General features: G+C 43.1%; 1 protein-coding gene across 5 annotated transcripts in view; it reads left to right on the forward strand.

Moving 5' to 3' along the window:
* The first annotated feature begins 696 nt into the window (after window positions 1–696).
* The window catches only part of TTL (tubulin tyrosine ligase), a 32,999-nt gene continuing 7,229 nt past the window's right edge, over window positions 697–26,466 (forward strand). Inside the window, exons 1-7 of one of the 5 annotated variants that reach the window (XR_011526365.1) lie at window positions 697–998; window positions 3,704–3,782; window positions 9,940–10,172; window positions 18,183–18,318; window positions 19,284–19,553; window positions 24,122–24,265; window positions 25,653–25,909. Coding sequence is in view for 3 of the 5 variants with exons in the window: in XM_008533378.2 (XP_008531600.1) it covers window positions 842–998; window positions 3,704–3,782; window positions 9,940–10,172; window positions 18,183–18,318; window positions 19,284–19,553; window positions 24,122–24,265 (1,019 nt within the window). In the remaining 2 variants the exon portion in view is untranslated. Of the gene's footprint in view, window positions 999–1,807; window positions 1,870–1,933; window positions 2,648–3,703; window positions 3,783–9,939; window positions 10,173–18,182; window positions 18,319–19,283; window positions 19,554–24,121; window positions 24,266–25,652; window positions 25,910–26,466 lie in introns of those variants that run through there. The other 4 variants (XM_070573615.1, XM_070573616.1, XR_011526367.1 and 1 more) reach the window with 4 other exon arrangements.

Genomic DNA, 26,466 nt, shown 5'->3' on the forward strand with positions numbered 1-26,466 from the left:
GAGAAGGGAAAGCGAGGGGCCCGACGCCGATAAACGGCAGGGTGGAGAGCGAGGTCCGGGGCTCCCTGGGGCCTGTACGAGATTGTTTCCACCAGCACAGTCTAAGGTCACCCCCGGGCCGTGCGTCACCCAGGAGGTCTCCGGTGAAAGGAGCACTCGACCCAAACGAAACCAACAGCCACTGGAACGCTCCGGGTCCTTCTTAGTCCCCCAGCAGCAAAGTGCTTCTGGGACACACGAAGGTGCCTTAGAACTTATTTTCATCCATAAAGCGTGCCTTTGGAGCAGCGGGTGGAAGATCCTCAGTGAGCCGGGTAAAAACGGATCTTCTGCTGGCACCGCCCCCCCCCCCCCCCCCGGCTGTGACCTTGGGCTCAGGAGGACACCCCCGTCGCCGGTCTCTATTGCACATTCCCGGTGCTGCGGCTAAAGCTGCGCTCGCCCCGACCCTTTGGCAGCCCGGACCGGCACGCGGCGCACAGGTCCCCTCCCGGCGCGGGGCGGGCGCAGAGGGCGCACGCGGCGCACGGGTCCCCCCGCCCGGGCGGAGCCGGCCGCGCGGCATCTCGGGGTAGAGGCGGGGCCCGCCGGTAGGCGCGGCGTGCGGGCGGTGCTCCTCGCTCGGGCTGACGCGGGGGTGCCCAGGCGCGGCGGCGCCGCGGGGACACCGGGGGTGCGGGCAGCCGGCGCGGGGCGCGGCCGGGCGCGGCGGGGGCGCTGGGAGCGGCGGCGGCGGGGGCCGGACGCGCTGGCGCCCGGGCGGCTTGCACGCTGAGCCGCCGCCTCGGCCGGCTCGTCCCTGCGGCTGCTGCCTGGGCGGCCCGGCGTGCGGCCCTTCGCCATGTACACCTTCGTGGTGCGCGACGAGAACAGCAGCGTCTACGCCGAGGTCTCCCGGCTGCTGCTCGCCACCGGCCACTGGAAGAGGCTGAGGCGGGACAACCCCCGGTTCAACCTGATGCTGGGAGAGAGGAACCGGCTGCCCTTCGGGAGGCTGGGTGAGCCCTTCCCCCTTTCCCGCGCTTCTTTTGTTTTGGGGTCATAAATCTCCCCCTCCGTCGTTCCTCGGGCAGATAAAAAATGCATCCATGAAGGTCTAAGCCCACTGTTTGTAATGCTTTCTCGTCTCCTATATCAGATTCGGGGCCGGAGTCGCGCGGCGGCCACTGGGGCCGCAGCTGCCCCGGACAATGGCCGGTCCCTGCAGCCCGGGGGCGGCGGCCGCGCGTGCCCCTTTGCCTGGGCCCGACGCCCCCCGAGCGGGCAGGTCGCTTGGCCGAGCGCGGGGCGGGGCGGGGCTGCGCAGAGCCGGCGCTGACATCTGGCTGGAGTCATCCTGCAAATTTTCTACGCTGAGGATTCCGCCCTGCCTGCTGTTGGCGTGGGAGGGGCCCTTGGGTGTGTTGAAAACCCTGAGGATCCAGCTCCCCGAAGGCTCAGATAAACTCTCAGGGGATTTGGGAGAGACCTCTGGATTCCAAAAGCAGGAGCTTCAGAAGTGAGCCGCGTCCGCCCTGGGCGGAAGGTGTCTGATTTTAGATCTTTTCTTAGCTTCACCAGAGAACGTGTTTTCAGTTGTGCTTTGAACGCAGACTTTACATGACACTGGATTCACCCTCCGTCCCTCTGTCTCTGCCCTTCTTTCCCCGAGGGAGTTCCCTTCATTCACGTGGTTGCGGCTGGCTTGGCACCACCACATCCACATGCCCGCCTGTAGGAAGGGGCAGAGGAGAGGCGAGGACCAGCCTTTTTAGGTGACGTAATCCAGAAGTTGTGCAGCTCGCTTCAGCTCACATCCCGTTGACCTGAACGTAGTCTTACGGCGTCTCCTCGCTGCGCAGTCATCCGGAAAGTGCAGCCTCTCTCAGGGTAGCCTTGTTCCCTGCCAGAATTCCCCAGGGATGGGGACCAGATTGTATTGCCGAAGACAGAAGGGGAGGAGGGATAGTGAGGAGAAGTCATCTTTGCCTTCGATAGCAGCCCAGAGAGAGCCGTGTTCTATGTCCGGGAGAGGAGGCAGTTTTTAGAAATAGGTGTGGTCAGAGGGTGGAGAGGTCCAGTGGGCAAAGAGGAAATAGGCCGTTTGGAACTGACTGGCTGCTGGTGAGCTTACATACAGCGTTTAGGTGAGGGCTGTGTACAATTGTAATGGTTTCAGGAATGGTTTGCGGCATAGCGTTTCCGAAATTTTTTCTTGGGGATAGTGCCATGGACAATGTTTTATTGTTATACAAGTTTATGGTGCGTGATGGGGACTCCGTGGAAGGGCTGATTCCAGCCCCCAGAAATCTTGGAATAGGGGAAGCGTGCCTGGGGATTCCTTTTTCTTAAACTGTGTCCCTAGGAAGCCCTCAGCAAAGAGAATACCTTCCCCGAAAGAAGGAAAACTAGTTATAGTCGAGAACATGTATTTCCTTTTCACTCTGTGAGCTTCCCTGCCTGACTGACTTACCTCCCTCTTTAGACTGGACGGTGCCTGGCTGTAAAAGCTTAGCTGGACCCTGATATTAAACACAGACAAAAATGGCTCTGCAGGGGGTGAAGCAGGGGCGCTTGGCATTGCTGTGGTGCTCAGCTGGAGGGAGAAAGAGCAGAAACCTAGAAGGTCCAAATCCTGAACAGTTACCACGAAGTCAGCAGATGACCAGTAAGCATTTGGTTTTAATGGGAAAGAAAACAGCATCCCACAACCAAAATGGTTGTGTGCCTTTACTGTTAGGGATGTATAGCTTTTGCTTAAAGTGCGCTGTGTGAAACCTAAGGAGCTGGCTTATAGGGCGGGCTCAGGGCTCAGGGATGCTGGTGCCGTGCAAATGGGAAGGTTGGCAGTTCAGGTGTGAGCCGTGTCTGTCTGCCCCAGGGAGGCAATGAGAGTCAGTTGGTGCCTAAAACTTTTTGATTGTGTGCTATTCTCAGATGAATTATTCTTACCTCTGGCATCTTCAACTCAAACTCCCTTTGTTTGGTTTTACTTCTATTTTTGTGGTTGGAAATTCAATGCATTTTGTTAGAATTTCAAACAAAAATTGAGGGTTTTGTTTTTATTTTGCATCCTTTCTGTTCTAATGTTATAGAGGAGGAGACGTGCAGTAAACAAGGTCTGTTGAAAATGGGTTTCCCTGTGGGAGGACGCAGAGAAGAAAGTCTTCAGGGCTTCTGATTTTATAGACATGGCCTCTCCACTACTTCCCTTCACCTTCTAGCATTTCTCCTAGAAGCTTACAGAGGTGGCCACGCTTGAAAACAGCAGTATCATAGTCTGCCTTCCTTGATGGCTGTAGAAAGCAAGGTTAGGGGGGTCAAAAGAGAGGCTGTTGCAGACTGTTCATGTACAGAGATTACTAACAAGTCCTTATGTGTTAAGCCGAGAGTGAGGTGTGGTGGGGATCAAGGAGAGGTAAAATGGAAATTACGTCTCCACCCTAAGGAGAAAAAACAACGGCAGCAGTGGTCTTTGGCAGACCTACGATGTTGATACGACAATATCCGTTATGGGGAGGGTGAGAGTCCGCCAGTGGGATGCTGAGGAACAGGGGAGCACAGGGGCAGGGCAACACATTGTTCCGTTTCCAGCAACCAGTCCTGAAATGGGAGAAAGAGAAGCTGGGTGTGACACAAGTGTTCTCTCTCCTGCGTGCTGGCGCCGACGTTATCGTTTGCCACCTGTCCTGTTTCCCTTCTGAGCCTCCTCTTTCCCTCATAGGTCACGAGCCTGGGCTGATGCAGTTGGTGAATTACTACAGGGGGGCAGACAAACTGTGTCGCAAAGCTTCTTTAGTGAAGTAAGTGTTCTTTAACACCTGTGTTTTCCATTTTTTACATAAATGTTTTTAGCTTTCCTCCTGAAGCACTTAAGCAAAAATGTGGGATTCTTTTTTAAAGGGCAAAAATTCTTTTATTTAAAAAGCCAGCAAATATTAGTTCTGGAGCATCCTCTGTGCTGCTTGGATTGCAATCCCAAACTTTGCTTGTTTGTACTTAGCTGCTCTGTCTCTTAGGTGAGGGGCCCTAGAAGCAGAGCGTGGGACACGGTTTCTTGTGTGAGTGATTTATGGGGGAAAGACTCTCAGGAGAAGCTCGTCTGGAAACAAGGGGAGCAGGACAGCAGAGGAAGAAGCCAAGCAAAGAGGTTATTTCTACTGAAGTCTCGCCTCAGCCTGAGTCTGTGGAGCTTGGGAGTGAATGGCACCTCAGAGTTGTCACATCTTGAGGCAAGGGGACCAGGCTCTGTACTCCAATATCAGTCAGCCACTGGCTGTGGGGAGAAGTGGAGCACATAGCCTCCTTGGCATTTTTGGGCAGGAGCCAGACCCTGGAGAAGGAGCGTGCATAAGCCCTTGGCAGCCAACTCTCACAGCGGCCAGGGGTCCCCTCAGAAAGGACACCTGGGCAGGGCATGGAGTATAACAGGATCTACTGCACTGCCCCCTCTGTGTCACAAGAACCGTCTCATAAGGTGTAAGGAAGCAGTATTACACAGTGATTAGGATCTAGGATCAGCAGCTCGGGTTTTAATCCCTGCTCTTCCTCTTATTAGCTTGGGCAAATTTCCTCATCCTCTAAGCCTCAGAACCCTCCTCATAAGGTGCTTTGGGAGTTAAATAAGGTGATGCGTGTGAAGTGTGTAGCACAGTGGTTCGTAGTGAGCGTTTGACTCAGTGCCTTAGCTTCCTTCTCTGTAAAATGGGGATAGGAAGAGTAACTGCCTCAGGGTTGTTGTGAGGGTTAATTGAGTTAATTTATGTAAAGGCTTTCAATAGTGTCTGTCTCTTAGTTCACACTGTATAGGTGAAAACTCTTCTTTTTCTTATTACTATTACTGGTTGTCACTGCTACTATTGTTATTTTAGTAGAGAAGCCTTGGTTTGGCCCCTAAAATCAGAGCTGTGGCAGGTTTCCACTGTTCTTTCCATGATGACCAGTGAGCATGTGTGTGTAGCCACACAAATCGTTTAGGTAAGAAGACGGTGGAGGATATGACTCAACGCAAATGCTCTTTTCTCCACTCACATTTCTTTTTTGGACTCTGCATAGGTTTTTGTTAGGTTGAGTGTTCATAGGAGTTTTTCCACCTTTTTGTTGAGACTCGCTGGCCCCAGTAACTTATGTATCCACTTCTCTCTGTGATGGGTTTCTGTGTGTCACTAGCTACCCCTAAAGAGTCCGAAAGCTACTCCTAAAGGCCTTCTGAAATCTTCTTAGTACATTTTTATATATTTAGAATGCAAAAGATTGTTTCACCAGAACCAGGAGTAGGAATGAGACATGATTGTTTGTCCAGATTATTCATTTAGAAATTTCTATAAAATGTTTATTCAAGCTGTTTCTACTATAATTTCTTTCCTCTAATGATAAAGGTAGAATTTTGCTTTTATAAGTAGGAACAAAAGATGCTGTAAAAAAAGAAATATATATATATATATATATATATATATATAAAATCTACATATTTGCATAATTATAGTGAGGTAGAGTACAAGGCTAGAGTCATGACCAGGTCTGAGTAGGTATGGAGATCTCCATGACCTTGGACAGCACCTCTCTGAATTCCAGTGTCCCATCTGAAAATAGGGATGGTCATGATCATATCTAGTCTTTGCCCCTCTGTGGCATGTGGCATTGTCTGTGATGGCACCTCATAAATGGTGGCATGACTTATGTAGGCTGGAGTTGTCATCATCCTCATAAGCTTCCTTCATTCTCTCAGGTATCCTGCAAGGGATTGTAGTAATTTCGGGAGGTGATCGTTTCCTTTGTCATTTTGTCTCTCTCGCATGATTTTGTATGGTTCAGAAGGACTCCAGAGGGTTAAAAATGTCATATGCCTCGTTTTAGTAGGACACAATGGCAGCTCATAGAGGAAAGCTGGGTTGCCCATGGCCATAGCAGTTAGTGTTGAGTGAGGCCAGTCCTAGTGTGTACAAATGGAGCCCATGGCCAGTGTGACTAGGCAGCCCCCAGAGGGCTACCCAGAGCCTTGAGAGAGTTCTACACTGGACCCTGTACAGCAAGCGCCTGCCTCCTGTCACTTCAGGGAGTTTCAGAAATTCATCAAGGTCCTAAGGCCATAATCGCAGAACCCTGAATGGTATTTTTTCTGGTCCAGGTTAGAGGCTTTCTTTTCCTTTTCTGAGAGTTTCTCCCTTGTTCGTGTAAATAAACCTCCATTTATGGTTTCTTTTCAAATGGGCTTATGAGGAAATGGAACAAATGCAAAGGATGCTGTCCAAGAGAAATAGAATGCTAGCCACATGTGTAATTTTAAATTTCCTCATAGCCACATTAAAGTAAGTCAAAGAAACAGGTGCAATTTATTTCAATAGCATATTTTATTTAACCAAATAAATCCGAAATATTATTTTGTCATTTAATTAATATAAAAAACAACTAATGAGGGGCTGGCCCCGGGGCCTAGTGGTCAAGTTTAGCACGCTCCACTTTGGTGGCCCAGGTTTGGTTTGCTGGTGTGGACCTACACTGTTCATTAGCAGCCATGCTGTGGTGGTGGCCCACATACAAAATAGAGGAAGATTGGCACAGATGATAGCACAAGGTGAGTCTTCCTTAGCAAAAAAAACACCAAAAAAACAAGTAATGAGCATTTTACGTTTAATTTACATTAAAATGTGTATTCTACATTTATAGAGCATCTTAATTCAGACACTAAATTTTCATGTGAAACCCTTAATCTGTGTTTAGATTTCATAAAAACTTATGGTTGTAAAAGTAGACTTACTCAAGTTGTTCCCATGTGCATAAAAGTTTTTCAGTAGCTGAATTGGATATACAAAAAATCATTTTCCTATAATATTTGCATGCACATTGACAAAACTTGTTCATATTTTTGGCAGAATTAAATTGAAAAGAAGCTCTAAATTTATCAATATCAACAAAATGTTCTTCAAACTTTTCTTTAGTTTTTACAGCCAATTTGCATGATGTTTATTACAATTTAAATCTGCATATTGAGTCATGTTATAAAAATATGTAAGATCGTTATTATTGACTTTTATTGTGAAGTTGGAACATGAATTCTCACACCTGTCTGACTACGTCATAAATAAGGTCTTTTCCCTGCCTTGAAGCTTTAAATTTACTTTGTTCATATGCAGTGTGGCTGTAGGTGAGAAAATGTCAATCACACTGCCATTTTTGATCTTTGATTATTGAATGAAATAATTATTGAATGAAAATAATGATTTGACAAGCATTCGTTTTATATCAGGAAAATCTGAATTGGAGTTAACAATACAGTGAATCTTTGTGAAACTCCTTTCTCTCTCAATCAGTGAGCGTTGGCAAAGAACACAGTATCGTTAAATTCATTGTCTTCTGTTTCTTTCAACAGTTCCATACTGGTGAATCATTGTAGCATTTTCTAGTATACACTGAACCATTTGAACAACTGTATCCATGAGACTTTTCAGAGAATGGGCTTCGGGAACCTGAGGGCAAATGTTTTCAATATGTATCAGACAGTGCAATGAAGTAAATGTCTCCAGTATGTATCATGCAGTCGAATGAAGCAACAAAAGAAACGTCAGTCTATTAAAAGCCCAGTAAATCAGATTTTAACTCATCCCAGCTGAAGTCCTGTCTGTCATGATAGAAACTAAATTTTCACATGTGGGTGAAATTCTTCTTTGGCAGATGTAAAAGATTCAAAAATATCTACACCATGAGTTGATATTTTTTAGGCTGCAATTTGACAATATTTCTTCATATTTGGAAATTCTTTGAGGCAGAACATACCCAAAATATTAAATGGGAAGCATCCCATGTCACACAAGTCAACTAAAGCTAAAGAAAAAATTCAAGATTTTCCAGATTTTGAATCAATCTTTGATGTTGTTAGAGAGGTTAGGTACTCTATGGCAATGTTTGTGACTTAATTAAAGATTATCCACTTTTTGTAAAATATCCTTTTTAGTCTTTTCCTCAAAATATTTCCTTTAACCATATTTCCATCTAAAATGTTTTCCTTTTTTTGTGCAAAAATGCTAGCCATTTTGTAACTGGCCAGAGTTACAAGTTACAAGCCTGTTAAAAATTTGTTTAAAAAATTTTTTTTGGATATGTAGTTCGATTTCAACCACCAATTTCCTTGATTCTTTCTTTACTGTCAAGAGGAAACTGCTTATGAAATTCATTATGTATTTGCTGAAAACGTCTTTGTTACACAGCAAACTGCTTTTTTGTTTTACTCTGCCGCGGCAAAATGCACTTGCCCTTCATTGTGAAATTTGCGGCATACCTTCTGCCACATCTTTTTTTTTCTTTACTGTTCCAGTCATAGTTCTGGCTTCTGTGTCCCCACTCAATTCTGCATCAGTACCATGCCTTTGTTTTAAATTTAAAAATTTGTCCATGCTTATTTTTTAACTAGAAAAATAATTATATTTCCCTTTAGTTACCAATTACGATTTCCATAGCTATCACTGTAACTCATGCTCTCTGCATAGTAAACATGTTTCATCATTGCATGGGGGAAAAAGTCACTTGACCTGAATCGATCTATTGTCCCTGAGTAGAACAGTGATGTGTTTGTGTGTATAATACTGGAGACAACACGTGCGCCCGACACGCATGCTGCCATACAGCAAAAACATCTTAGGTCATGCTGTGGTTAAAGTGAAATGTCATCCTACCCAAACAGTAAAGTTGCACTTAATGGAAAAATATTTTATGATGCTTCAGTTTTTAAATTAAAACCAAACAAAATTTAAAATTCCATTCCTGAGTCGCATTGGCTACATTTCAAGTGCTCGGAAGCCACGTGCGGCTAGTGGCCACCACGCTGGATGATGCAGGTAGAGTTGAACATTCAGTGAGTTAGAAATTTGATTATTTTTTATTCCTTTGAGTTCAAGCAACTTTCAAATTCTATTCCCTTTAACTTAAAAATAACTTTATTTTAAGTCTTAATTTAAACTTTCTTTTCCTTATTCCTGTCATTTGCCCAGAGACTGGAGTTTGTAGGTGAGTCTTAACACAGGCTTAACGTCAACAGTTCTGTTCCAGATGGAAGAGGGAGCGCAGCTTAGGGTTAGGGCCTGCAAATGTCTTCGGGAAGATCGCTCCCTGCCTCTGATTCCTGGGGAGTAAGGGGGAGTTTAGAGTTAGGACTTGGGGGTTTGGGGCTTGCACTGACTGTCTCTTACTACCCTTGTGTCTTGGGAAACTTACTTCTCTGTGACCCGGTGCCTAATCTAAGAAATGTGATGCTGGTGCTTCCCCTTGGGCATCTGATTGAAGAGTAGATGCAGTGGGAAGCCCTGCTTAAGCTCTTGTGTTTATTAAGGGCCGTGCCCAGGGCCTGACTTTCTCTTCCGTTGTGTTATGTTATTTTGGGGGCAGGAGGTATGTTTAGTTATGACCACTGGAGTCCTGTGTCCCATTAGCAAGATTCCTCCTTTGTTCTGTCATTGAATCCAGGCGGAGCCAAAAGCAAGCAATGAAGAACTAAAATAAATCTTTAGATCATTTGGATTCCTAAGTAGTAGGCTTTTCTCTCCAGAGAGTTGGGCCAAGATAGTATTTTTGCTAGTAAGTCAAATAGTTTCCTCAGCTCTCCACTTTGTTTTTTTAGTGTCAGTCTAGCTCAGCCACATATTTGTTGAAAGGTGTTGGCGGAGGATTCCTTCAAGTTAAGTTTCCTTAGAGGTACATTTTAAAAGGAGCTAAAGCTCTGGACGTTAAGCCCCTTTTGAATTAACTGGAGCGTGCCTTTAAGGTTGCATGGAATAGCTGTGTGCTGCCCAAAGTGCATTAGAGGTCAGCCCAGGGAGGCCAAGAGCAAAGAGCAGGATGAGAAGGAGGCCAGCTCCTGGCCCTGCCCATGCCCTGCCTTCTTGAAGAGCTCTGGGGGAAAGCACTGGGTTTTCCGAACACAGTGACAGAGTGTGCTAAGAAGGAGACTGACCTTCTGTCATCTGCCAGGCTCATCAAGACAAGCCCAGAACTGGCTGAGTCCTGCACGTGGTTCCCCGAGTCCTATGTGATTTATCCAACTAATCTCAAGACCCCAGTTGCTCCAGCACAGAATGGAATCCACCCACCGATCCACAACTCAAGGACAGATGAAAGGGAATTCTTCCTGGCTTCTTATAACAGAAAGAAAGAAGATGGAGAGGGCAACGTTTGGATTGCGAAGTCATCGGCCGGTGCCAAAGGTGAGCTGACGTTTCTGTCCCTCTCTCTTTCCTGTAGTCCCATGTGCTTTGATCAATCGTACATTAAATTTTAATGATGTCTTTAGATGAGTGACTGTTCTAATCTGAATCCTGAAGGGTAGAGACCACGTCTAGTTACATAGTTTTAAATATCTAAGTACTGATGACTTCTAAATGTATATGTCCCACCGAGGTATTTCCCTGTAAGCTCCAGATCCAGTGGCAGGCATTTTAAACTGAACATGTCTGCTATAGAACTCTTCGTTGCCTTCCCAACTTTACCCACCCTGGCCTGCTCCTCTTTCTGTCTTCCCTCTTAGTATATGGTCCCACTCTTCACCCAGTCTCTGAGCCCAAATCCTAGGATTCATCCTTGACTGCTTTTTTCTTTACAGTCTATACCTAATGCATCAGCTAGTCTTGTTAGCTCCACCTTCAGAGTATATTCTGAATTAGACTTTCCTGCCATTTCCATTGCTCTCACTTGAAGTCAAGGCTAGTATTCTCTCTAGTCTGTGTAGTTGCAGTGCCTGCTCACAGCCAGTTCTCCTCTGAGACAGAGTGATGCTTTGAAAACATAAATCTGATCATGTTACTCCCTGCTCAAGACTTACCAGCTGGCTTCCCAGTGCAATTAGAATAAACTCCGGATTCCTGATGGTAGCCTACACCATTTGACATTTGCTCATGTCTCTGATCTCATCTCCTATTCTTGGCCTTGCTCGCTTTACTGTCGCCACTCCTGCCTGGTGTCCTGCAAATACTCTAAATTCATCTCTGTACCTGGAATGCGCTTACATGGATCATTTCCTATTTCTTTCAGTTCAAATATTGTGTTGTCAGAGAAGCCTTTTCTAATTCAAAATAGTCTTTATGCCTGTTACTTTCTATCCTTCACCCTGCTTTATTTTTCCTCCTTGCACTAACTTCTTCTTAGTACTATATTACATATTTATTTGTCTGTCCGTCTCCCCATCATACTGTAAGCTCCATATAAACACAGACCTTCTGTCTTGTTCATCTCTGTACCCTCCCCATAGGCACTCAATAAATATGTGTTGAATGAATGCATAGAAGGGATGAGATTTATAATGTTTACTCAGACTTAAAATATAGGCAGTTCCCAATGTAATGAACACAAAACAGTCTCTCTCTATAGCTACCATCATAGGCTCTGTTTAAAACCATTCCATTTTGAACTTACTTCTTCTTTTATTGCCTTGGAAGACCATCTGGCCATTGGTACTCATTTCTATCCCCGGTCCAGTGGACCTCACCTTCTTTTACAACAACCATGAGACAAGAGAGCATCACCTGGAATCTCCTGAAAGTTGGAGAGTTGGACTCTCACTACAAGTCGGGTACTTCACCTACCTCTCTCTCCCCCCTCTTGTGACCTCTTCTCAAGTACCGTCCCCTAGCTGGGTTCTCATGGTAAATGGGGAAATTGGAAGAGGAAATAAACATCCATGGTACTTGATTCTTCCTATGGATTTGTGCTTGAGTCAGGATGGTCATTGTAAGGACAGCTTGTGTCATGGAGTCTTGAGTGAGAACCAGGAGTGAGGCAGGGCCCTTGGCAAAAGGACCTGTCAAGTCATGGCAGTGATCCTGCCTAGGTGGTTCCTGGACCGTCACCAAGACAAGACGTAAAGTGATGCTCAGCAGCAGAGAGAGGTGAAGAGAAAATAAAACACCAAACAAAAGAAATTTTGCTTTAGGAGGTGAGGAGATAAGAGGTGTGCATATTTGTTTTGTTTGGGCACTACAAAATGAAACCAATAGGCTGAGAGAATGACTTTTATTCTTATTAGACAAATATTTAATACTTACTATGTGCTGGGTATAGTTGGCTTAACCTTCACACAATATCCAGCATCAAGCCACTGTTGACCACCTCCACTGCCCATCTTGGATCGAGCCACCTCCCCCTCTGGAATTGCTCCCTATCCTCCTGCTCTTGGCCATTCTCCAGAGTCTGCACGCAATATAGCAGACAGAGATCCTGTTAAAGTGCAGTCAGACCATGCCACCTCTGTGTTCATCACTGTCTCCCTGGGGCCACGACAGCACCTGGCACCCAGCAAAGGTTCAATGTGTGTATTGAGTGAGTGAATGAATGAATGAATAAAAGAAGTAGTGAGTGTTTGGAGATACAGGGATAAATGAAACAGACATGATCTCCTGCCCTCATGGATCCAGTCTAGCCAGAAAGAAAGCTAATGATGCATCTGTGTCCAGAAAAGCTAAAAGTTGAGATGAGAACAAAGAATTAAAAAAGACTATGACCTTGAAGCTCCTTGAGGAACCCCAAAGTTCCTTCATGGGATTTCTCCAGGTTTGGTTGGTGAGGATATAAACAAATAATACTAGGAATACCGTTAACAAACACATAGAAACATGCTACACTAGTATTCAAAACGTGTAAAATAAATGTGGATTTTATCTATCATTTTATATACAAAATAAGAAAAAAAACCTTCAGAGATACTGTTGCTGAAAGTTCATTGTGAACTGCTCCCTTTTAGTGGTGATACACACTAAAAAAAGCCATAGGATAACACAGAGAGAGAGCCACTAATCTCATTCCTGAAAACTTACTCCAGGGAAGTATTTTAAAAGAAACAGGAGTGATCTACAGCAAAGACATTTACTACTATGTTACCTGTAATAGCAAAATTTTATTTAGAAACAACCCCATTGCATTGTCCAGCAATCGGTAAACAAATGTGTGGTTTTGTACATCCACACAATGGGATACTTTTTCAACTGCTAACGTAATTCTGAAGTTTATGCAAAAACATTGAAAGTATTGACAATATGAATGAAAAAAGAATATGAAATGAGTTCACTATGATTGAACCAGTCTTTGGCCTTGTATAAAGGAAGGTGGTATGAAAAGATAGAAATAACTATATTAGGAAATAAGACTATGGGTAACTTTTCTGTTTCACTTTAATATCATGTTTTTTCAATGATACTAGTTTTTTAAAGTTATAAAAATGTATCTAGCTTTTCGGTGACTGTGAAGCTGAGGAGATCCCGGCTGGGCTGAGGACATCGGATCTCACTGTCCTTGCAACCCTTTGACCTTCCCCAAAGCCCCTCAATAAAATGGCTTGATCTGGAAAAAAAAAAAGTATAAAAGTATCTGTCTACTTATCTTCTTCCCATTATTTTTCCCACCTACCAGCATTAGGTATCTTAATTTTCAATAAGGAGTAGTTTACATAAGGAAATAGCATAAGGAAAATAAGGTTGGAACATATTGGAAGGAACATGAACGGATTATGGAGAGTAAGGCATTCTTAGGTGATAGAGATGGTTTCAGGGCATTAGTAGGAAAGTGGTGTTTTGGGATGATTGTGCCAGAAGTCATATGCAAGGTGCTGTAGGGGAGGGGAGACTAAGGTTTGTACCGAAGAATTGACAAGTGGAATAAAGAGGAACCAGGAAATCTGAGTGTGGTTCCTAAGGGACGTGAAACAGAATGAGTCATGTTCATACAAAAGGAGAAGGGAGATTTTCCAAGTTGATTTGCAGTTTCTTGCTTAAGAGACTAGCCAAATGGTGGAGGAGGTGACAGAAACGGGGTAGTGAAAAAGGGGTTGGATTTTAGGAAGGATTAATCAGTAAATTAATGAACTAAATTAGATTAATTTGTACTGAAAGCATGACACCCAAGCAGAGATAAGCTAAATCTAAAACATAGGTGGGAGGTCCTAGAACTAAAAAGTGATTTCAGAAAGGTCACAGGCTATGAGAGCAACCCACAAAAATCAATTGCATTTCTCTATACTAACAATGAACATGTGGAAACCAAAATTAAAACCACAATACCATTTACAATCACTCCCCCCTCCCCAAATGAGATGCTTAGGTATAACTTAAGAAAACATGTACAGGATCTGTATGCTAAAAATTATAAAACGACTGTGAAAGAAATCAAAGAGACTAAATAAATGGATAGACATACCAAGTTCATGGATTCCTAGTCTCAACATGCTGAAGATGTCAGTTCGCCTCAAATTGGTGTGTAAGTTTAATGTGATTGCTATCAAGACCTCAGCCAGGTTTCTGTATAGACAAAGCTTCTAAAATTCATATGGAAAGGCACAGGCCTTTAGAATAACAAACAATCTTGAAAAAGAAGACTCAAGTGGGAGGAATCCCTGTAGCTGATGTTAAAGCATGCTATGTAGCTACGGTAATCAGTACACTATGGTACTGTTGGCAGGTGGAAACATATTAGTGGAACAGAGAACTCAGAAATAGACCCCACGTCTACGTGCGCCTGACTTTTGACCCAGGTGCAAAAGCAGGTCAATCGAGGAAGGATAGCCTTTTCAACAGATGGTGCTGGAGCAGGGAGATATCCATAGACGTAAAAAGTGAACCTCGACTGCAACCTCACACCTTATACAAAATCTAACTCAAAATGGATTCTGGACTTAAATGTAAAATATAAATCTAAAAATTTTTCAGGAAAAATATAGAAGATAGGGTCAGGCAAAGAGTGTTTAAACTTGATGCCAAATGTGTGATCCATAGTAAAAGTTGATAAATTGAACTTCATCAAAATGGAAAACTTTTCCTCTGTGAAAGACCCTATTAAGAGGATGAAAAGACAAGCTACAGATTTGGAGAAGGTATTCCCAAAGGACGTGTCTGGCAAAGGACTTATATCCAGAATATGTAAACAACTTCCAAAACTCAACAGTAAAAGAAAATAGGAGTCCACTTAGAAAATGGACAAAAGACAAGAATGTATCCCACTGAGAGGCCCTACAAATGAAAAATAAGCAGATGACAAGAATTTCAACATCATTAACCATTAGGGAAATGCAAATTAAAACCACAATGAGCTATCACTACACTCTTATTAAAATGGCTAAAACAAGAAATGGTAATGAGAGCAAATGCTGGCAAGGGTGAGGGGAAACTGGATCACTCCCAAAGTGCTGTTAGGATGTAAAATGGTACAGCCACTCTGGAAAATAGTCAGGCAATTTCCTATAAAACTAACCTTGTCACTACGGCACGACCAAGAATTGCACACTCTTGGGCATTTGTTCCAGAGAAATGGAAACTTACATTCACACAAAAACCTGTACATGATTATTCATAGCAGCTTTATCTGTAATAGTCTCAAACTGGAAACACCTCAGATTCCTTCAAAAGCTGAATGACTAAGCAAACTACGGTGAGTTGATACCCTGGACTACTACTCAGCAGTAAAAGGGGACGAACTATTGATAAATGCAGCAACTTGGATGAACCTCCAGGAAATTATGCTGAGTGAAAAAACCAGTCTCCAAATATCACATACTGTGTTCTATTTAATTCTATGTAACATTTCTGAAATGACAAAATTGTAGAAATGGAGAACAGATTAGTGATTGTCAGGAGAGTGGTGTGAGGAGGGAGGTCGTTGTGGCTTTAAAAGAGAACAGATGGTGCTGGCCCCGTGGCCGGATGGTTAAGTTCATGCGCTCTGCTTCGACCACCCAGGGTTTTGCTGGTTCGGATCCTGGGCACGTACATGGCACCGCTCATCAGGCCATGTTGAGGTGGCGTCCTACATAGCACAATCAGAGGCACTCACGACTAGAGTATACAACTACCTACTGGGGGGCTTTGAGGAGAAGAAGGAAAAAAAGAAAAGATTGGCAGTGGATGTTAGCTCAGGTGCCAATCTTAAAAAAGAAAAAAAGGGAAGGCGGGATCCATGCAATAATAGACCTGTTCAGAATGGGAGAAGATATTTGCAAATCATATATCTTATAAGGCACCTCTCTCCAGAATATATAAAGAACTCTTATAACTCAATAGTAAAAAGACAAATAACCCAATTAAGAAATGAGCAGGGGCTGGCCCCGTGGCCAAGTGGTTAAGTTCATGCGCTCTGTTTCCATGGCCCAGGGTTTCACCGGTTTGAATCCTGGGTGTGGACATGGCACCACTCATCAGGCCACGCTGAGGGGGTGTCCCACATGCCACAAGTAGAAGGACCCACGACTAAAATATACAACTGTACTGGGGGGATTTGGGGAGAAAAAGCAGGGGAAAAAAAGGATTGGCAACAGGTGTTAGCTCAGGTGCCAATCTTTAAAAAAAAAAGTGAGCAAACAATCTGAATGGACATTTCTCCAAAGAAGATATACAGATAGCCTATAAGCACAGGAAACCGTGCTCAACATTATTAGTCACTAGAGAAATGGAAATCAAAACTACAAGGACATACCACTTCATGCCCACTAGGATGGCTGTAACCAAGAAGATAGAAAATAACAAATGTTGGCAAGGATATCAAAAAATTGGAACTATCAGGGGCCGGCCCGGTGGTGCAGAGGTTAAGTTCGCACGTTCCGCTTCTCGGCAGCCAGGGGTTCGCTGGTTCGGATCCCGGGTGCGGACATGGTACTGCTTGGCAGCCATGCTGTGGTAGGCATCCCACGTATAAACTAGAGGAAGATGGGCACGGATGTTAGCTCATAGCCCGTCTTCCTCGGCAAAAAGAGGAGGACTGGCAGTAGTTAGCTGAGGGCTAATCTTCCTAAAAAAAAAAAAAAAAATTGGAACTATCATATATTGCTGGTAGGAATGTAAAATGGCACAGCCACTTTGAAAAACAGTTTGGTAGTTCCTTAAAAGGTTAAACAGAGAGTTTACCATATGACCGAACTATGCCACTCCTAGGTATATTCCTGAAAGAATTGAAAACATGTCCACACAAAAACTTCTATGCAGGGGCTGGCCTGGTGCAGCAGTGGTTAAGTTTGCACGTTTTGCTTCAGCGGCCTGGGGTTCGCCGGTTTTCATCCCGGGTGCAGACCTACACGTTGCTTATCAAGCCATGCTGTAGCAGGCGTCCCACATATAAAGTAGAGGAAGATGGGCTCAGATATTAGCTCAGGGCCAGTCTTCTTCGGCAAAAAGGAGGATTGGCGGCAGATGTTAGCTCAGGGCTAATAATCTTCCTCAAAAAAAAAAAAAAGAAAAACCTATGCAAATCTTGAAAGCAACATTATTCATAAGAGTCAAACAACTGTGGAAACAACCCAAAATGTCCATCAGGTGATGAATGGAAGAACAAAAATGTGGCATATCCATTTCATGGAATATTATTCAGTCATAGAAAGGAGGAATGAAGTCCTGACACTTGCTACAACGTGGATGAACCTTGAGAGCCTTATGATAACTGAAAGCAGCCAGACACAAAAAGGCTACATACTGTTTCATTCCATTTATATGAAACATCTAGAACAGACAAATCCATAGAGACAGAAAGTAGGCTAGTGGTTGTTAGGGACTAGGGGGAGGAAGGAAAGAGGAGTGACTGCTGATGGGTATGAGTTTTTTGGGGGAGGTGATGAAAATATTCTAAAATTAGATTGTAGCAATGGTTGCAAAACTCTTGGATATACAAAAGGACATTGAATTATACACTTTAAGGGTGAATTTTATGCTGTGTAAAATATTTCTCAATAAAGCTGTCAAAAAGGATATTGAATCGTTTATTTAATGTTGATGGACACTTTGAATATTTTTTTCTGTTACAATGCTGCAGGGGATCCGCTTGTACTTTTGTGTTTATGCCCTAACCTTCCTGATATTTCTGTAAGATAATAGTGTTAGAAGTGGGTTTGTTGGTCATAGACAGCGTGTGGTCTTTATTGTGGTAGCCAGTGACCAATAGAGTGTTATTTATTTAGGGTGCTTAGATATTTTAATTATCTGTAAAAATGAAATTTCATGGTTGGAGCCTGCCAAGATAGTGTTTACAGTCCTATATGGAGAAAGAGTTAACCACCCTGGTGCTCTTGTGGGTAGAGGGGAGAGTGTGAGAGAGTGGAGGAGTGAAGAGATGGAGAAAGAAAAGAGTGAGCAGGCCAATAAAAGCTTCCTGTCAGTTTTTTCCTTCTGTCAGTATTTCCTTTCCAGCTTTGTAGAGAGCTCTTCCTCTTGGGATGAGCTGGACTAATTTCTGTTTTGATTTTGCCCTGTTAGGTGAAGGCATCCTCATCTCCTCAGAGGCTACAGAGCTTCTGGATTTCATAGACAACCAGGGCCAGGTGCATGTGATCCAGAAATACCTTGAACACCCTCTGCTTCTGGAGCCAGGTCACCGCAAGTTTGACATTCGGTAATGCGTCGGTGTCTGGAGTTTTTGTCTTACTAATCTGAAGAAAATGCAGTGGTGTGCAACGAGGAGGGTAATGTGCAATGTGAAGAAGTATTTGACCGTCTTTAATATGTTACCCGAATTGAGCACAGCCGAATGGAACTGTGCTTCTGTATCTAATTTTCTGTTTTCCTTTCAATATATTTCTCTTATCTTTTTAGAAAATGTTACAAAGCTTATGGATTTTCTTTTTTTATGTTCTCTTTAATGAAAATATCTAGTGGATCCAAAGGAAGGAATATAAATATATGGGGCTTGCTTAAGGAAGAAGCTGAGAGATGTACATAAAGCACATAATGCAGACACAACAGAGCATGTGACCCTGCCAAATAATATGTCCTCACTTCATTGTTTGTGTTCCACTTTTTACGGATTTCATGAGCACACCTCATGTTTTGGGTTTTAACTTTCTGAGCAAAGGGCCTGACATGGAGAAAGAGGCTGTATGGTGCTTTCTAAAGCTGAACAGCCCTTGGCCCAGGTTACCCTTAGCCTTGTTCTCATCTCCTCATCGAGGACTCTTTGTCTCCTGGATGCCTTCATATTGACTTGCTGCTTCTTGAACACCAGTCCTATGTCAGATCAGCTTCAGGAGGAACGGTCTTCTTAAGATTACTGAAAGAGCAAACATGGCAGATGGAAGTTTCATAGATTAATCTTAAAAACCAACCCATTCAGATCTCTTCAAAATGCTTTCTCTTTTGAAGAGATCAAAGTCTCCTGGTCATTTTTGGTGAAATGTTTTGTTTGCCTCATTACAGTAATAACCCACTATCTTGGCTAACTGTCATGATTTGCCCCATATGATTTAGAACCTACCTCCTTCCTCTACTAACCCCCCAAAAAGTCAAGGTGTAGGGATGATAGATATAATGTGGAGAAAATTTGGATGACTGGAGTAAAACAGTGTTTTTATTGACTTGCAGAAGCTGGGTTTTGGTGGATCATCTGTATAATATCTACCTCTATAGAGAGGGCGTGCTTCGGACTGCTTCAGAACCATATCATGCTGATAATTTCCAGGACAAGACCTCTCATTTGACCAATCACTGCATTCAAAAGGAGTACTCCAAGAACTATGGGAAGTATGAAGAAGGGAACGAAATGTTCTTCGAGGAGTTCAATCAGTACCTAACAAGTGCTTTGAACATTACCCTGGAGAATAGTATCTTACTACAAATCAAACATATAATAAGGTAACCTAATTGTATCTTTTTTGGTTGTGTGTCTTGAAGGAACTTTGGGAGTTTATGCCTTTCAAGGAATTGTTCCATTTAAGTTGTGTAATTTAAGGACAAACACTATTTGTAATGTTCCTTTATTAACCCTATAATAGGTATAGGATCTGTAATGATGTCACTTTTTTTCACTCCTTATATTGGTAATTTATATCTTCTCTCTATTTTACTTGGACAGATTGGCTAGAGGTTTATCAATTTTATTAATCTCTTTTTAAAAATCTACTTTTGGCTTTATTGATTTTCTGTTTTGTTTTCAATGTCTTTGATTTATGCTCTTTATTATTTCCTTCCTTCTGGGTTGTTGTTTTTTTTTTTTTTTTTGAGGGAGGGGGTTAATTTGCTCTTCTTTTTCCAGTTTCCTTAAGGCGAAATGTTAGATCATTGATTTGAGAGAGTTCCTTTTTTAAAAATATAACCACTTTAATGCTATCGATTTCCTCTTAAGTACTCATTAACTGCATCACACAGATTTTGCTATGTGGTGTTTTCATTTTTGTTTTATTAAAATGTTTTCTAGTTTCTCTTGTGACTTTATCTTTGACTTGTGTTATTTAGAAACTTTTACTCATTTCTCAAATTTTTTGGGTTTTCCAGATATCTTTACTGATTTCTACTTTAATTCCGTTATTGTCAGAAAACATACTTTGTATGGTTTCATGTCTTTAAAATTTGTTAAAGTTTGTTTCATAGCCCAGAATATGGCCTGTCTTAGTGAATGTTCCATTTGCACTAAAAATAGTGTTTATTCCACTACAGTTGGGGAGAGTGTTCTGTAAATGTCAATTAAGTGAAGGTGGTTAGTAGTGTTTTTCAAGACTTTTATGTCCTTGCTGATTTTCTGTTCTATTTATTCTGTCCAGTATTGAAAGGAAAACCTTTGAAGAGTCTCCAGGTATAATTATGGATTTGTCTGTGTCTCCTTTTGTTTTTGCTTCCTATATTTTGAAGATCTGTTGTTAGGTGCATATACATTTAGAATTGTTACCTCTTCTTGGGGGAACTGATCACTTTATCATTATGTAATTTCCATCTTTATCTCTGGTAATATTTCTTATACTGAAGTCTATTTTGTCTGATATGAATAGAACAGCTTTCTTTTGATTAGTGTTTCCATGGTATGTCTCTTCCATCTCTTTGATTCTGTTCTATTCTATATTCTATTCCATATTTAAAGTGGACTTCTGGTAGACAGCATATAGTTGGGTTTTGTTTTTAATTTAATGTGATAATCTCTGTCTTTTAATTGGTATGTTTATACCATTTAAATTTAATGTAATTGTTGATTTGGTTGGATTTACATCTACTATTTTATTATTTGTTGTCTGTTTGTCCTTTTTTTTTATCTTAAGATTTTACTTTTTTCCTTTTTCTCCCCAAAGCCCCCCAGTACATAGTTGTATATTCTTCGTTGTGGGTCCTTCTAGTTGTAGCATGTGGGATGCTGCCTCAGCGTGGTTTGATGAGCAGTGCCATGTCCGCGCCCAGGATTCGAACCAACGAAACACTGGGCCACCTGCAGCGGAGCACGCCAACTTAACCATTCAGCCACGGGGTCAGCCCCTGTGTGTCCTATTTTTTGACTTCCCCCTTCCCTGCCACCTTTTGACTTATTTGAATTTTTTTTAGAGTTCCATTTTAATTTTTATGTTGAGTGTTTATATCTCTTTTTTTCTTTTTAGTGGTTAATCTAGGGATTATAATATACATACCTCATATTTCACAGCCTTGTTAGAGTTAATAATTTACCACTTCAAATAAAATGCAGAAACTTTATAATTTTATAGTTCACTTAACTCTCCCTCTCTATTATCATTGTTGTATGTATTACCTCTGCATACACTGAAATCTCCACCACATAATGCTATAATTTTTGCTATCAACAGTCATATGTATATATTTTTATATATAGGGTACATTATCAGGTAGGATTTATACAAGACCAAACTATATGCTGTCTATAAGAAACCTACTTTAAATCTAAAAGGAGAAAAATATTTTTTCTGTTTCCCCAGATATTTATCATTTCTTTTGCTCTTCCTTCAGTCCTGAAGTTCCAGGTTTCTCTCTGGTGTCATTTCCCCCACTGCATTTTTCTGTGCCTTTGGTATAAATCAGGTGGCCGTTCATGTGAGGGTCTGTTCCTGGGCTCTCCATTCTGTTCTGTTGGTCTGTTTATCTGCCCTGTCATTACCACCCTGTCATGATGACTGAGACTTTTTCCCGAAGGTATTCTTACATAGAGTCTAGCAGAATAACTACAAGGGCTTGGAGTCCCGTTTCTTCAGGGATTATAGGTGGTTAGAATTCTGACACTAGATACGTCAAGTATGCTGAAGAAAGAATTCCTATTTTAGGCAACAGATTTACTGGATATTTGCTGTGCACACCCCCTCCCCCCACCGTTGTTCTATGCTATTCAGAGTATTGCTACTTTGGTGCTGTAAATACTCGCAGCCCTCATGGTTTATTTTCCCCAGCTAGCCTCCCCCTAACTTCCCACTCCAGTTGAAAAAGATGTACTGTATGAAGTCTCTGATGATGAAAAAAATTCTTTCAAGTGAATTATTAATCTTGAGCTTCCAGCAGATAAAAAGTAGTATTTAGTTTTGATTGGTTCTGGCTCATGGTTTTCACTTTATGTGTCGGAGCATAAAGTTTCTTTCACTTGTTGGTTTTTCTCCTCTTTTTTTCCTGTTTCTTTCTTACCGTGAGCATCTATTAAATTTTAAAACTTTCTTAATTATAATATTTTAAAGGGTATTTTAATTTAAAAAATTAAGGGTATAGAGACAAGAAATTGAAAAAAATGTGATACATGGCTTGCCAGTACAGGTTAAAGATGAATGGGAGAAGAAATGCTGATTCCAGTTGGTTCCTAACTGGCTAACTGTCCAAAATTATTTGTAAAAGTTTGAACATATTTGTAGAAATATTTTCCCTTTTGGGATAAAAGAAAAGAAAATTGATGATTGGGGTGGGGGAATGGTGGAGGGAGGTTGGGGAGAGCAAGACCCTGGCTCCAAGTTCACAGAGGCCTCAGTTTTGAGTATTGACTCAAAACCTACCTCTAAACATATATCTTGTAGTTAGTCACATGGAAACCAGCTCCCCACATCTTTTTCCTTCTAAATATACAGCTTTGTACAAGGACAGCTATCTCTAGTAATCTTAGAGTCGTCATAATGTATTTTATTTACTAAGGTAAATATTTTGCCCCAACATTCAGTTGAGGGAAAAGTCGGAGAAGATCCTCATAAAGCAGAAATGCATAGGTTTTCTGGGATGGTTGATTTATTATTCATAAATAATAGACTTGTGATTATCATAATTAATGATAAGTTAATAAAATATGCTTGCTTGTAATATTAACATTTCTAAGATGTTTCCTAGCTACAAGGAGTTATGCCAGGTTCCTTATGAACCGTCTCCCCACTAAGAGAAGGTATTTTTTTTACCCTAGCTTTATAGTTAAGGAAATCAACACTTGGCTCAGAGAGGTTAAACACCTTGTCTGAGATCCTGACCTTGGCAGCCTGACCTCAGACCTCACGTACTTATTCGTTAATGTTCCTGAGACTCATTTTCAACTTCTTTTCTGTGTCACTGAAATCTAATTTTTCAAACAGTAGTTGATGTTAATAATTCTATTCTCTACTTCAATATTTAGATTCTATATGTATATAGCTCTAATTCTTTTCTTTTTAAATAATCTTTTATTGTATCCCCTGAATCTTGTTTGGTCAAAGCATTCCTCACAGTAGAGGATTTTGAGAGGGGGAGTGATGTGAGCTGATTTACAGAGTTTTTTTGTTTGTTTGTTTGGCGAGGAAGATTGGCCCTGAGCTAACATCTATTGCCAATCTTCCTCTTTTTGCTTGAGGAAGATTGTCACTGTGCTAACATCTGTGCCAATCTTCCTCCATTTTGTACGTGGGACGCCTCCACAGCATGGCTTGATAAGCAGTGTGTAGTTCCGCACCTGGGATCCAAACTTGTGAACCCTGGGCTGCCCAAGTGGAGCGTGCAAACTTAACCACTATGCCCCCGGGCCAGCCCAGCTCTAAATCTTTTAATTAGTAACAATTTGGCATTAGAACTGGAACTACTAAAAGAAATGAATGAGGCCACCATTCTTTTTGCAAATTCTGCTCTTAACCAAGTGGTAGTCTATTTCTTTTATATGGCAAAAATCCCTAGAAGTGTTTTATTTATTACAAACAAATGTGGCAGCAGCCCTCCTGTTGGAGGAATCCACACTCATCTCTGTAACCACAGTGACTTAGCCCTGTGCTGGGAAAGCAGCCTCTACCTGGAAGAGTATGAGTGGTTGCAGAGTTTTCTAACAAACCGCTTGATAAGTAGCATCATCTTGAATAGTCAATTAGTAATAAATTTAAAAAAGAGAATTAAGTCAAAGCCAATTTTTATCAGTACATTTGATATAAAATCGTCCAAGCGCATCTCCCATGTTCCTTCTCCTTTGACCACCCATTCTCAGTGAGCTCTCCTTCTCTACCCCACAGAAGCTGCCTCATGAGTGTGGAGCCTGCCATCAGCACCAAGCACCTCCCTTACCAGAGCTTCCAGCTCTTTGGCTTTGACTTCATGGTGGATGAGGAGCTGAAGGTCTGGCTCATTGAGGTCAACGGCGCCCCTGCTTGTGCTCAGTAAGCCTGAACACCATTGTGTTTAACAAGTGGGAAGTTGGTTCCGCAGTTGGAATAGCCTGTCTTGGCAAGGTGGTGAGCTCCTGTGACCGCAGTGTTCAAGCGTAGACCCTTAGACTGCTGTCAGGGAGGATGTAACAGTGGTGGGAGTCTTTTGGGAGGACCCCGGCTGGCAGGGGCTCTGCTGAATCATTTCCTTTCCCATTTCCCCACGTGTGTTGAGCACTTAGTCTGTGCTCAGGTGTCTGGTAGTTGCCATGAGAATTTCAAAGTTAATAACTGCCAAAGGAGACCCTCTTGTGTGACAAGTTGAGTGGGCGGGGTCCTGTGAGTGGGGAAGACAGTGATGACCAAGGAGTTTGGGGCTCCCCGGGCAGAAAGTGGGCTGAGGAGCCCTTGCAAACAGTGGATCTGGAACTGGGATGTAACAGAAGAGTGTCACATGTGCCAAGGGGAGGAGGGAGAGTCTTCAGAAAGGGGACACAGCATCCAGCAGGACCTTGCTCTATGCCAGGCTCTATGGGGGATGCACAGAACCTGCCCTCAGGGTGCTTCTGTTCCTCCTGGGGAGAAGCCTGGCTGCAGCGTGGGGTTAGTGTCGTGGAGTAAGGAAAGATGAAGGTGAAGAAGTAAGTTGGGGCTGCGCTATGGAAGGCCTTAAGTGTAAGGGAAAGGCATCCGGACTTAATCCTCAAAGGCCGTTGGTTCTTCTGAAGATCCACTTTCGTCATGTCAAGACTCTTTCATGGTTCTCCACGTCCATGTCTTGGGGGAATTGAAGTGATTTTTCAAGGGTTTAGGAGAAAGTCCTGTACCTACAAGAGGCAGTGTTAACACACAAGTTGTTCTTTCATTAGGAGCCAGGTGTTTGCCCCTTGCTTGATGGCTGTGACACGGCAGGTGTGATTCCATCTCATTTGTCAGACCCTGGAGCTAACCAGTACTTGTTAGCTGTCCCCCCAACCCTCCAGGCCCTGGGCTGGGCCCTGGGTCACAGTCGTGAGCAAAGAGACACAGGCCCTGCCCTTACTAGAGAGAGACTCTGGGCAAGCAGAGGACTAGACAAATATAGATTAAAATCTAGGACAAGCGCTTTAATAAAGCATGTTAAAAAGTAATATAATTGAGCAAAAGGTCCCCATTGGGAGGTGATATTTGGCACTGAGATCTGAAGGAGGAAAGAGAGGTAAGTAGGCTAAGGGTGGAGGAGAGCAGAATGTTCGAGTCTTCCCTTTGGCACATCCACAGTGGGACGCCCATTTTCTCCTGTCCTTCCTAGCAAAGGGTCATCCTCCATTGTGCTCCAGACCCTGTCCCCTCTCTTCGCTCCCCTCCCTGTCCTCCCACATTCCTTGTTTACAGTGTGACCCTTTTCCTCTCACTGCAGCACAGTTCCCCGATATGAACATGTGTGTACACAGCGGATGTTCCCAGCTATTAAAAAAAGCTCTCCCTGACGCCACATCCTGCTCCAGTGACCGCTCCCTCTCACTGCTCCCTTCGCAGCCAAACTTCTGGAAAGCAGCATCTGCACCGCCGTCTCCTCTTCTTCAATTCCCATCTGTGCGCTGGTCCATTCCAGCCTGACTTCCATCCTGACCGCCCCACAGAAATGAAGGTCCCCAGCCAAGTCCACATTGCCAGGTCCAGTGGCCCCTGCCAGTCCTTACTTCCTGGACCTCTCAGCAGCATGTGAGGCAGCTGACCTCCACACCTTGTTGGAGCTCTTCTGCTGTGGCTTTGGCTACACTCTGTACGGGAAGGTTTAACGGGGGAGGTATGGGCAAGACTGGCTTCTTGTTCCCCATCTGCCGACCAGAGTCAGTGCCTTAGCCCCGGGTGTGTCTTTTCTCTCCTCTACACTTTCTCTGTATGTGATCTTATTCAACTTTGTGCCTTTAGAACCACCAAATTACATCATAGCCCAGAGTTCCAGACTGGTGTCTCATTTGCCTTCCTGGTGTCGTGCAAGGATGTCTGATAGGCCCACCCCCCAGAGTTGCCCATCTCGGTGACCGTCCACCTCCCCTCAGCCCAGAGCCTAAGCCGGAAACCTGCCTACTCCTTTCCATTACCCTCACGTTCTGTCCATTGAGGCCTTGTCGGTTCTGTCTCCAGCCTCATCAGTCCTCTGCCCTCCTCTGCCCCTGCCCTCGCTCTCCCGCAGTCCTACATTGTTGAGGAGGGTTTTGCAAAGAGCC

Source organism: Equus przewalskii, chromosome 14, assembly GCF_037783145.1.
Source record: "Equus przewalskii isolate Varuska chromosome 14, EquPr2, whole genome shotgun sequence".
In the NCBI taxonomy this organism is placed as follows: Eukaryota; Metazoa; Chordata; class Mammalia; order Perissodactyla; family Equidae; genus Equus; species Equus przewalskii.